This window comes from Phocoena phocoena, chromosome 12, assembly GCF_963924675.1.
Source record: "Phocoena phocoena chromosome 12, mPhoPho1.1, whole genome shotgun sequence".
Taxonomy (NCBI): Eukaryota; Metazoa; Chordata; class Mammalia; order Artiodactyla; family Phocoenidae; genus Phocoena; species Phocoena phocoena.
In genome coordinates, this window is record NC_089230.1 from 27,183,425 (window position 1) to 27,197,080 (window position 13,656).

Sequence of the window (13,656 nt, forward strand, 5' to 3'; positions counted from 1 at the left end):
ATTTGTCACTCGGCACCGTCTGCCAGAACAGTAGGAATTTTGAAAAACAGAGTTGAAAAGTTGCAAAATCTCATATTTAGGTGTATAATTACACATTTCTTGTTAAGTTATAGAAACATTTGTTCAATGATATTGAAGCATTTCATACCAAAAAGGGAATTGTCTAAATGTACTATAAAAAGAAAATAATGAGTATAATGTAAGAAAAATACTTCATATGAGTAACTGGCACTTAAAAGGAATGTATGGCATACATGTATTGCCTTTGAATATTAAAATCTATATATAGAGAAGAATTATAGTCCAGGATGGTTAAGAACTTGTGCTCTGGCATTGTATTTTTGAGGTCTGAATTCTGACTAACAAGTTATTTCCTGGGAGAGTTATTTCTCCTCTTTGGGCTTCAGTTTCCTCATTTTAAATAGCAGTGCCTACTTCATAGGGATCGTGTGGGGATTAAATGAGTCGATCTGTGCAAAGTGTGTAATACAATGTCTGGAACCTAAAGGCTCCACACATCTTAGCTATTATTATTATCATTTGATATGATATGTGTGTGGCATAACTGACCTATGTCAGTGGTTTCCAAATACTCATAGAAGGTCCAGGTTTGCTGCATCAGATCACCTCAGGATGTTTTGAGAATATACTATCTGGAGATTCAGGTTCAAAGAGTTTGCAGTTACAGTGTGATGGATACTTTCTTGGAGATATGGTGGGAGCACAGAAGCGGGAATAATTAGTTAGCTGGGAGGGTTGAGGGAGTCTTCATAAAGGTCATAATGCTGGGCCAGAGCTCGAGCGGTGAAGACAGACAGACAGCTCTCCCTATCCGCAGGTTTCGTATCCGCGAGTTCCGCATCCGCGGATGAGGAGGACGGATTGTAAGGGATTTGATCATTCGCCGATTTTGGTATCCGCGTGGCCCAGGGCTCCTGAAACCAATCCCTTGTGGATACGGAGGGACGAATGTAGATGTCTCCTAGGAGGAGGTGGCCAGGTAGGCGTATACTCAGCAGAGGCAGTAGGTACATCCAAAGTTAAACTACATCTATTGAGGACCTATTAGGAGCCAGACGGGCTGCTGGACACTGATCTCATTTACCTCTCACCGTGACCCAATGAGTCTGATGTTACAATGTCCTTCCATATGTGTGGACATTAAGTAGTTTGAGCATCTTTCCCACACTCACAAAAGATGTAAGATTGAAACTCAGGTCTGACTTGCAAGTTCATCGTCTTTTTGCCAGTCTCCTTTGCTGACTGCGGTTCAGTGGGTGCAGGGATCTAGGTGGGCAGCCATGGTGGACCCGGCAGAGAAGCAGCCTGCGGGGGTGTGAAGGCCTCTTATTTCTAGTGCTCGCAGCAGCCCTCCTGTGCTTCTTGGCCTTGGGGAGCCTTGCCTGAGAGGGCTCCACCGCCAGCCACCGGCATCCTGGACCTGGGGTTAAGCACCTCCTAGGTTAAGGCTGTTGTGGTGACCGTTGTTAGGTGCAGTGACACTGGCCACCTTCCCTTGGGATTTTCCTCTGTAATTGCTGCCACTTTCCTCCGCATGTGTTCTATGCCCTCCCTCCTAAGGTTACTTATCAGTAATAAACCACCCAGGTGTCCCAAGGCAATCTGGTTTGCTAGTTAGAAAGAAATCAAGATCTTGATCTTGTGTGTTACCGTGAGATCTCAGTTTGGAAACACACAAAAGATTTTAAGGATGGAAACACTGTATTTTTCCATATATAGTTCAATGGGGACCATGGTGAGTCTTTTAGATCTTCTGAAACTTTGAGAGTAGGGTGGCAATCAGAGGACATAACCCCTCATTTTGTTTATTTAATGAAGCCACAAGAGATCGGCTGTGACTGCTTCTGGGTAGGTTGAATTTAATTTTATTTAACAAATAAGTCATTCTAGCTCAGTGACTCAGAGGGAAAGTTCAGTCAAAAAAACTCGACTTACTCTTGCTTCCCTCTATATTTTACTGTCTCCAGAAATCCAAAGACACCACTATGCCAGAAATACTCTAGGTGGGTTAGGGTTTTATTCAAGGAAATGCCGCAGTAGAAAATTGCCATTTCTGTGTGCTGTGTTCAGGTGAGTTAGCAAACCCTCTGGGCTCTGATATAAGCAGCCACGTTTGTACCAAATAGAATCCATGAGGGGAGGGTTGGGGAGAGGTGTCTGAACTGTGATGTCTAAATTATTTCTCACAGAGGAAAAGAAATTGCTGGTGAAACTTCCTTCCTTGTGGGCTTTCTTGTCAGCTGTCTTGTGCTTTGCTAAATCAAGCTTATTCTAAACTAATACTCTAGGAGCATTTGAACAAAGTAGTCGTTGATTTTGTGATACCTATTCTGGCCATATGGCTCATGGATGGATGTGACTCCCAAGTGGCACTTCCAAAACAGGCCTCTTTGCCCTGCACTGCAATCCCGTATTTCCAGCTTTCTCCTGGACATTTCCACTTGACTCTCCGGCAAACAACTTGTCCTGACTGAGCTCACTATACTTTCCCCACCACCCTCCACTTTCCTCACTGCTGACCTCACCTCCGGATATTCAGATGACCAGACCAACCCCTGGAACGCCCAGTCTTCAGTATCAGCATTTTATCTCCTTTTCTCCACATCATGTCTGGATTTATACTTTATTTCTACTGCCATCATAGTCTGCCACCTGACTATATTCCTTTTGATTCATTGGGTCTGTTCCCCTAACATACGGATGTGACTTAATTTTCTGAAACACTACTTAATTCACGTTTTTCTTAAAATTCTCTAGCGATCCTCTTTGCTTTATGAATCAAGTTCAAATCCTTTATCTTGGCATTCCAAGCCTTTTCATTTTCTCTCTAGTCAACGTATTTTACTACTTTTTGGACCTTCTTCCTACTCAGTGCTTAATATCTCCCATATGTCAGCTTCTAGGCAACTCCTGAACCAGCCAACACTCTGCCTTATCTTCTAGATTTCAGCATGAGACCATAAAGTCCTGTTCTCCTGCTCAGGGCAATTCAGTAATCTCTGCCTTCTCTTGTCTCTGATTTACTGTCCAGTATCATTTACTTAAGAACTAGTTCATTTATGCTCTTGTATGGTCCTTGGTATAATGTGTATTTGTCTTATCCATCTAATAAGGTTGTTAGTTCTTTGAGGGTAGAGGAATATCTCAAAGTTTCCTTTTAAGCACTCGGAATCTTCAGCCCAGGGATGTAGTAGGTGCCATCCCACCCACCCCCCAGTCCTTGTTGCCTGGAAAGGAATTATTTGGATATTTGTGTTTGGTGCATCTGGCAGACTCCAGTCCATTGTCATCGGAGACAGGAGCTAGCCATCATGTAAAACGCTGTCTCAGCCCGGTGGTTATTGGTGTGGCCCATGGCACCTTGGCCTCACGGCCTGCTGGGCATAGAGCGAATGTTTGTTGAATGAGTGGATAACAGCCCAGAGGAAATACTGGGCTCACGGATTCAATTTTCTGTTTTTCATCACTCAGATAAAAAATCAATTTGTTAAATGATGTCAGCCAGGTTAATAGAAGGCAAGGGCTATTTTCAGTTCTGGCTTTAGAGGGTGAAAACTCTTCCTTTTTGAATATGGTTTTCCTCAGACAGTCAGGGCTACGGCATGATCTCTCCTGCCTTCTCTGGCTCCTCCTTGAATATTGCATCCCCCAATAACATTTACAGCTAGTTGAGTAGAAGGGTAGACGACTCTTTCCTGGTTCCTTAGGTCCTGAAGCCCTAAACACTGGCCTCTGTGTGCAGCCCTCCTTCACATCATCGTTGTTTCAGAGCTGCTCATGTTTTAGTTCCTCCAGAAAGCCTTCTTTCATTTCCCAAGATAGAGTTAACTCTTCCTTTCTTTAACTTCCCCCAAGTTGATCACTCTCTCCTCCGAACCTTGTTTACACATGTTTCTCGTATTATGTGTACTCTTATTCTAGACACATGTAGTATTAGATGTATCAGTCATATCAAAACGTATTTGCTTATGTCTCTGTAAATTCCTTGAAGGCAGTGGTTATGTCTCACGTATATTCGTGTCTTTGGGGCCTGGCATACTGCTTATCCTGAGAAGTAGTCCGCTGATGGCCAGCGATAAACAGTGACAGGGAACGAGGGAAACAGTGCAGACACCATCAAGCCTGTCTTCTGCAGTGCAGTGGCATTTCGGTGGCTAACCATCCTACTGGTCTGGCACTTCCGCATCTGAAGTGCTGGGGAGCCTGCAGCCAGAAACCCTGAGTGCCCATCACGGAGTACGTTCCAGGTGAGTCAGAAGGCATCACAACCACAACCACAACCAATGCCTTGCCTTTCTCCCAGAGGAAGGCAAATATTGAACTTTGAAATTGTGGGGCGTTAACCTTGGAGAAGTCTGAGCTGATCCCAGCCAGCACCTCCCTTCTCTGTTTGGGGAGCACAGGGCTGGGGGCCGGGGTTTGTGGCTGGTGGGATATCATCCTCTGAGCATGACGCCTTTCAAATCGCAGTAACATTTTTTAAAGGATGTTTGTATTTTATTTTCTGTTTTTAATATAGATATATTTTTGGCTGTGCTGTGCAGCATGTGGGATCTTAGTTCCCCGACCCGGGAGCGAACCCGTGCCCCCTGCAATGGAAGCACAGAGTCTTAACCACTGGGCCGCCAGGGAAGTGTCTATTTTCTGTTTTTAAATTTTTATTTTTCACAACAATTTGAGATATAACGACACAGAACATTGTGTAAGTCTAAGGTGTACAAACGTGTTGATTTGATACCTTTATGTATTACAATATGATTACCACTGTAGCGATAGTTAACACCTCTATTCCTTCACCTAGTTATGATTTCTTTTTTGTGGTGAGAACAGTTAAGAGCTCTTGGCAACTTTGAAGTATCTAATACAGTACTGTTGACTAAAATCACTATGCTGTGCATTAGATCTTCAGAACGTATGCATCTATTACTTGCAAGTTTGCACCCTAAACAATATCTCAGCTGTCACATTTTAGTTTAGGTTCTTTACATTTTGTGTGGCTCTCACAGGTAACATTAGAAGTTTTCATTCAAGGGATAAATTAGGAGGTTGGGATTAACATATACACACGACTATATATAAAATAGATAACCAACCAGAACCTTCTGTGTACCACAGGGAACTATACTCAGAATTTTGTAATAACCTATAATGGAAGAGAATCTGAAGATGATATGTATATTTATATTTATATCTATATCTGAATCGCTGTGCTATACACCTGAAACTAACATGACGTTGTAAATCAACTATACTTCAATTTAAAAAAAGTTATCTTTTAGAAGATTACCGAAAGGCTGTTACCATCTGCTACGAATTCTCTCTTAGAAAATGGAGTTTATGATCAAATTGCCGCCCCTCCCTCTTTAAGATGGGGATATCACTTAGCACCAGATGGTTTGTAACATGCAGGGTGGCTTGTGGGTGACTATCGTTTTGTGAATGTATTTTATATTTCTGCAGGGTGTAATGTGTTTAGATGAAAGCTTTTCAAAAAGCATTAACAAACAAAAAAAAGCATTTGAGTCTCTGGGTCAATTCTTCATAGAAAGGTCAATATATATATGTTCGCAGATATTCTATGTTGGAAATAACGATCAAAGGAAAATATTTTGGTAGTGCCACTAAAATTACCTCATGCTCGTGCAGCTAAAATGGCCCTGCCTGGAGAGGCAGATCTGGAGGAACAGAACTTTAAACATCAAGATTAGCAAATTAACTGACAGGAAAAGCCAAATAGCCAATTAACCTACTATTGCACAGCCCCGGGGGCTGGTCTCGAGCTCCAGGCTCTCTGTGGCAGCTGATATCTGGTGCCCTAAAACCTCAGCTGATGCTCCTTCTTTCTCTCAAGCTCCACAGTCACTGGGCATGTTTGATTTGTATGTCACTTCCTTCGCTGAGCCAGTGTGGAAATCACATCGTGTTGCTCTGAAGTGGTTGCCACGGGAACATCTCCACCTAGTCATTATCTACTCAGGCTCCTGATTACATTAAGCCAGGAGACAGAGATGTAGCAGGGGTCACTGGAGCCACCTGTTCTGCAGAAACTGTAATTGCTTCTGCGACGTTCATCTCTGGCCACCCGTCTCTCCGAACACTCCTCTACATTTTCCCCTCTCTTGTTTCCCCCCAAAGAAAGTCAGTAAATGAAGTCAGTATGTAGGAAATCAGCATGGGGATAAGATGAGCCATTACATTCCCATCCCTCCTGCCCTCCTCCAGTTCTCTGTTTTAGAACCTCATGTGGATTAAAAATAACTGTCACCCTTTTTTCACATTCTGTTCTGCCCCTCCATGCTTAGAGATAAAGATGACTCTCTTCTTTAAAAGTCTATAATTCCTGTGCCCCACACAATGGTGCTGAAGTCACAGTTTCCTGCTACTTATCCAGAGAAGCTTCTAGAAATTCACACAGATGCCTCTTTTCTAAATTGTATGAAATATCAATAGGACATGAAACTGGCTATTAACAAGTAATTTTATCCCACATGTTTCTATTGATCTGGATGAATTTCTTATGAGGAGGATTTTCTGATCTTTATTCTCAGATTGCATGTGACATAGGAGGGGTGTGTTGTCTCAGAGTACTTTTTGGGGGAAAAACCATACAATCCATTGGCCTTGTAATTTATTGTCCAAATAAGGATGTTTTGGGAGTTGAAAAGTGGCATTATTAATAGGTATGCCTAGACAACAGGTGTAAATTAGGACTATCTCCGGCAAACCAGGTATATATTGTCACCTTAAATGTAGATGACAGGTACATGGGCATGGTAGTACTATGCCCTCACAGAATATGGGAAAGGAGCACCTCTTGCAAGAAAAATTTGTGCATTTAGAAATTATACTTGCGGAGTTTAAAATCTGGATCAGCAAGAGTTTCCCTTTTTGTTTATACTTCTACTGCATGTAAATTTTGTTAATGTGAGACCATTCTAAATGTAACGTGATGGCACTGGGAATTGAAAAGAAAAATAATATGACATTAACAAAGGAAAACAGACTGGACTAAATGTGCCTATATTGATGTCATAAACTCTTTTACCCTGATTAAAAATCTAACTTAAACGTTGGTAACTTTTTTCTGTAAAGGGCCATATACTAAGTATTTGGGGCTTTGTGGGCCATATGGTCTTTGTTGCAACTACTCTGCTGTTGTAGGGTGAAAGTAGCTGTAGACAATATATAAATGGATAGGCATGGCTGTATTCCAATAAAATCTTGTTGACAAAAACAGGCAGGGTAGGGACACAGATGTGGTGCATTAGCTGTCGTTTGCCCATCCTTGTTCTAGTTCTCTGTTTGAATATCTAGAGACTGTTCTGATAGAAGGAAAGTTATTTGAGATATGAATTCTGATGTCTCCTGTCCTGTTGTGACAGGTTGGGGGCTGTGGCTAATGGGGCCCGCGGAGAAGTACAATGGGTCTTACTACTTAGTGTACATTTTTGCTCAGGCATGTTTCAGCCATTCAAGGCATAGCTGAGGTGGGTGGTAGAGGGTAAGCCATCAGGGACACTTTGGACAGGGAATGGCAGCCATGCAGGTTTCAAAAAGCCTTTTAGGAAGAATGCTGTAGGGATGCAGACACAGGGAAGAGAGGCTACGGTGATTCAGTTTTTCGTACAAACGTTTTTTTAAAAAAGTCCTAGATGAGATTCTACCTTGGGAGAGTGTGCAGAACTGCAAGCACCTGAGGAAAATGTGTCTGTGCCTATTCTTGGGAAAAACTGACTCAAAATTAAGGTAAATTACATTTAAAAATCACTTTAGTTTGGCACTTATCACGTTGAATTGGAATCAGCTGGTACAACTAAAAGCTTTAGGAGGAAGTCTCAAAATATTCTCAGCGGTTTATTTCAAATTTTTTATAAAGTTATATTTAAAATGTTTCCCTTTAGGCAGAAAGCACACACTAACAACTCAGGCAAACCACAGCAAGGAAGTGAAAGAGATCAAAGAGAATTAAGTAGACTGTATATGATAAGGCAGTAGGAGATGTGACACATGTATTATATCTTATGTGACTCTATATAACATAGATATGCACACATCTGCTGCCACTTGGTGACAATCTGCTTTAACTGTAGACTAAGGAAACTGTGGAGAGTGACCACAGTAATGTCATTGGTTCTAGAATATGGAACGGGTAGTATCACAAATAAGGAAAAATCTCAGAGGGCTTCAGTTCTATCTGATTTGTTTGGTTAAATGAAGAGGATGATTGACATTTATAATTATTTAATATAATCTTTTCAAGGGGACCTTTTAATTGGTCAGTTAACAGGAGTTACTAAGATGTCAATAACTCTAAAGAGAATATCCTTTCAGATCTTGTAGTCTATCTTGGGATGTGGTTTTCTGTATAGAGGAAAAAAAATTGAGACCACTTAGAAAACAAAGTACAGTGAAGGCAAATTATTATTGCCTTAGCATATGTTACTGATAAAGAAATACGAGTGAAAGAGTTATCCAGAGTGGAGAGCTGAGCAGAGGAGAAAGGGAATTGCAGGATGGATGGCCAACACTGTCACTTGGCGGGTGGGAGGTCATGAGCAACAGGCAAGGTGAAATGGGGATGGAGGGCAGAGAGTCAGGGGAAGGAGGCTAGGGTTGAGTCCAGGTACCAGGAAGTTCCTGGAGGACCTACGGCAGAGGGATGACAGGATGGCACCTGCTTACAGATGGTCTGATATTATGCTGTGAATAATATAACAGCGAAGTATTATCTGCATTGAGTTTCTCTTCAAATTTTTATAATTTCCAGCTTTTTTCAGCTTAAAAAGTGAAACAAAGTATTAAAAAAAAATCCAAGTGTTACAGAAACCTAAGATGTAGACAGTTAAATATTCCATGATCCCACCTGCAAGGATAACTATCATTAGTGGTTGATGTTGCTCATTAACACTAAGATAGACAAAAAAAGTTTATCATTTGGAACCTTGGAATTTTAAGGAGAAATGTCTCCTATTTTCCTAATTTGTTCATGGCGTATATTAGGACCCATGATATAACATCTCATTTACTATTGAAAAGAGGCTTTTTGGTTACTTTCTGCCTCTGACCCTAGGTATGTGATGCCGTTGAGAGTCCTGGTCTATATGAGACAGTGAATTGGACCCTTGCTTATCCCCGCACTGCTTGGTGGGACCATATGGCTGGCACCTGGAAATCCATACAGGCTAGGGGCTGTCAAAAGGATAACTTCCATGGGTAGCTGGAACAACGCGTTCAGGGTTATAAGGCGGGGTAAGAGACACCATCAGAGCTCCCCATAGGCTGTAACCAATATTGCATTAGTCTAGGAACTCGACTGTATCCTCTAAAATGCATTTTTTTGGGTCTGGGTGGGGGAAGTTGTCTCTAGTATGAAAAGAGTTACTCCGAATCCCTGTGTCTCTGAAAGAGCTGAAAAAACAGATACCGCACAGTGATATGGGAAGTGGACAAACCGGGAGAAATACACACGTCCATCTTTCACTGGCCTTTGGCAGATCTAAGGATCAGAAATAGCAAGTTCCAATTTCTCCTAGTAATTTTCAGGGGTCAAGGTAAATCAAATTACCTCTTGAGTTGAACTCATTTATGCCAAAGGAATGTAATATTTTGTGGGTACAACCCAGCATTTTGAAATTTATGGATGGGAAGTGCTATGAGAACCACATACCGAAAACCTTGGAGCAAGTTGTGAAATTTATCCATTTTCTTCATTCCCCACCCCCAAGTCCCAAGTGAAGGATGATTGTGATAGTTAGAAGACATGAAATCTGGAGGGGTGACTGGTACTGGTTTGGGTGTCCAAAGGAACCTGAAATTAAGAGAATTATGAACCAGAGGTTGAGCAGATCTCCAAAGGAGGAATAGTATATGAAGGGGAAAGTTAGAAATAAATGAGCTTCTGAAGCAGTCATGCTGGAGGAAGCAGCGGCACGTGCAGACTGAAAGGACGTCGCCATGGTGAAGCGTTTTACCAGGGATGCAAGAACACACCTCAGGACTTAGATTAGACAAAGAAAGTAAAATTAGATAATGGATGGTTACTAAGGGCAGCTGTACAATAGGTTACCCTGTGGGGTTTTAAAAATAAAATAGAATCTCCTCTAGTCTAGTCCCGGCTGAAGGTGGAGAGAATGTCCTGGATAATGAAAGGAATAGCTTCCTCGTGTCATTTCTAAAGCTGGCGTGATTTCACTGGACCCTCATTGAAGCTCTGTGAGGTAGGGCAGGGCCCGAATGACTTCACTACTAAGGAAATCTAAAGACCAAGGGTTAATTTGCAACTGGGCAGGGAGAGATGGAGGAAGGAAGGCGGACCTCCAAGGGTTTTGAAGTTCAGAGGGAAATGAGAATTTTTTTTTTTTCAAGGAAACATTTGTTCCTTTCCAGGTACACTTGATTACTCACTGTTAAGGAGGCGGAAGTCAATGAATGGGTAGGAGCCGCGGCGTTCAGCAGGAACCCCCGTCTGACCCCTCAGTCGTACATCTCCTAGAAAACAAAATCCAAGCAAATGTTTGAAAACGTTGCCAAGTGTATTCACTTTTCCTCTGTAAATCCTCTTACCAACTTATGTCACTGGAACCTACACCAAATAACAGGGGAAAAATGATTCCATTCACCTTGTTTAAGAGAGCACTGTGTGGGAAGGGATATTTAATGAATGCTGAGTGTAATGAACTTGGCAATATTCTAACAAATGAAGCAGCACTCCTTTATATTTGCCGGGAAGATAGGTCTGTGAACATTTTGGTAACTTACAAGGTTTCCATAGTCCTTTTTATTCTTCCTAGTGCCATAAAGATGAAGCATCTTAATCTGGAGGGTGTGCTGGGATTATAGTTTTTATTCTAATTAGAAGTTTTAATTGCCCACAGTGCTATTTTTCTTGGTTCCAGCACAGTTGTTTTTTTTTTTTTTCCTGGCTGGCATCCACCTTACTTGTTTCTCAGGTTGTATCATTCATTGACCTGCTTGAGAATCTGCTCAGATCAGGGCCAGTCTAGCTCCGGGTACTTTAGACCCTCAGTCTCCCTTGCACTTATGAGTCTGTAGAATTTCTAGTCCTTATTCATTTGTAGGTTTCCTTTAATGTCTGTGTTCACTTTCCCTGATTAAGGAAAGTAGTGAAGTTGAGTGGAAAGGTTTCACGTGGACTTCAGAACAAGGTAGACCTTGGATAAACCTGGCTCAGACCCTTGCTAGCTGTGTGATCTTAGAAAATGTATTTCTCTGGGCCTCAGTTGCTTCACTTCAAGGTGTCATTGGTTGGAGAATCTAAAATAACACTTGCTGCCTGGACATAAATGCTGGTTTTACTTCCTTCTACAATCCTGCAAGGCAGGGATCATGCATATTATGTGTTTTGCATTTCTCTGTAGTGCTTTGTGTGTTGTCTGGTACTTAGCAAACTCTAAGTGAATGTCTTCTATTAACAAGAATAGATATAATGACCAGATTCACCAATTAGTACATATAATACGGAATCAGAGGAGAGGTAAAAATATAGTAGACCTAATATATTTCCAGAAGACTTGAATTGGGGAAGGTTTCAGTTCCAAGAGTGATGCCTCCACTTCCATAAACCACTCTTTTCCAGACAAGAGGTGGTACTAGGGCCTCAGCCTACGAGTACAGAGCAGGAACAGTCTTCTCTCATTAACTCCTGGAGTTAACCAGAGCCTGGATGAGATCTCCATCAGCTATAACCCATGCAATTGACAGTGTTTAAAATACCCCTCACAGATGGGCCTTGTGTACACATGGGCTTGTAAACTGTAAGCTGTGAGCCCTTGGGCTATTCTTTGCTTTGAATTTTACACTGATGCTTTATTTAATGTTTTGTATAATCTGATACTGTAGTGCCATATTGATATTAAAGAACATTATAATTTATGGAACACAGTAAAGTGGGAGGAGGAGAGAAGAGATGGAAAAGTACATTTAAAAACATGAATATAAAAATATGAATATAATCTAACATTTAAGAAGAGAATGCTAGTATTTGATAAATTCGTGGGGCTGGATGGTCAATAGTTATAGGAAAGCCACCAGAAAAAGCTGTAGAGTTTTCCTCTCCTCGAGTTGTCTTCAACACCTTATGTTTATAACTCTCTAAAGAGTTTACAAAGCACTTTCACAAACATCACTGTATATTTATTTTCTTGTTTTTCTCACTGGATCTTCACAATAGCCTTGTGAGGAGAGTCATATTATTACCCTTACTTTATAGGTGAGAAAATAGAGGCTCGGAAAAGAGGGTGAACGATTGCTATTCACCCTACTGGCCCCAGCTCAGGACTCAGACCCCTTAAAGGCACTCAGTAGACTGACTTTATGTATGTTTAAACTTTTTAAATTTTTTATTGAAGTATTGTTGATTTACAATATTTTATTAGTTTCAGGTGTATAGCATAGTGATTCAGTGTTTTTACAGATTATATTCTTTTAAATGTTATTACAAGATAATGACAGCAATTCCTAGTGCTATACAGTATATCCTTGTTGCTTATCTATTTTATACATAGTATTTTGCATCTCTTAATCTGATAACCCTATCTTTCCCCTCCCCTCTTCTTTCTCCCCTCTGGTAACCACTGATTTGTTTTCTGTATCTGTCTCTTTCTGTTTTGCTATATACATTCATTTGTATTAATTTTTAGATTCCACATATAACATCATACAGTTTTTGTCTTTTTCTGTCTGACTAATGTCACTAGGCATAGTATTCTCTAGGCCCACGCACGTTGCTGCAGTGGCAGAATTTCATTCTTTTTTATGACTGAGTAATATTCCATTGTGTATCTATACCATATCTTCTTTATACATTTGTCTATTGACTTTAATTGACTGCCTGAGTTTATGGTGCTTTAAGCTTATAATTAGCAGGGCCAGTCCTTAAATCTAGGTTGTTAAACTTCATAGGCAAAGATCTCTCCTCTCAATACCATTGATTTTTGGCTATGAAGTGTGCGCACCTGGTTTTTAAAGTTAAAAAAAGTCATAGACCTCCACATGATAGAAGCTGTGCTTTTAGTATTTATCAAGAAAATACAGCATGTTAAAAATGATACAACAAATGCAGCACTGCCTTTGAATGAATTCATATTTTATGAGTGACAGTAAGATAGACACACACTTGAAAACCTAGGCAGACTGGGACTTCCCTGGTGGTGTAGCAGTTAAGACTCCACACTCCCAATGCAGGGGGCCCGGGTTCGATCTCTGGTCAGGAAAATAGATCCCACATGCATGCCACAACTAAGAGTTTGCATGCCACAACTAGGGAGCCAGCAAGCCACAGCTAAAGAGCCAGCCTGCTGCAACTAAGACCTGGCTCAACCATATAAATAAATAAATAATAATAAAAGAAAACCTATGCAGAGATGAGACTGTCTTCATTTGGTCTAAAGCTGGCTCGGCTTGTGGATTTGTTCACCTGTTGTGTCATCCCTTTGGGCTTCTCCTATGGGTTTCAAGCTCACTAATTGGAACTCACTTCCTCACTAGTATTTGCTTCTCAGTGTTACCAAAGAGTTCATCCTGACTTTGTAGTTCTGAAGATACTATTTTCCCAGAAAATGTCTGTCTAATATCAATGTGAGTTTTAAAGCCTCTTCCAGAGTTTATTCCATTTAT

The 13,656-nt window shown here is 41.0% G+C and overlaps 1 protein-coding gene across 2 annotated transcripts in view; it reads right to left on the reverse strand.

The window, feature by feature from the left end:
* Positions 1-13,656, reverse strand: part of PDE7B (phosphodiesterase 7B) — a 218,973-nt gene that overhangs the window by 69,911 nt on the left and 135,406 nt on the right. For both annotated transcript variants that reach the window (XM_065888732.1, XM_065888733.1), the window contains exon 2: positions 10,426-10,509. In XM_065888732.1, the coding sequence (XP_065744804.1) occupies positions 10,426-10,509 (84 nt within the window). The remainder of the gene's footprint in view (positions 1-10,425; positions 10,510-13,656) is intronic.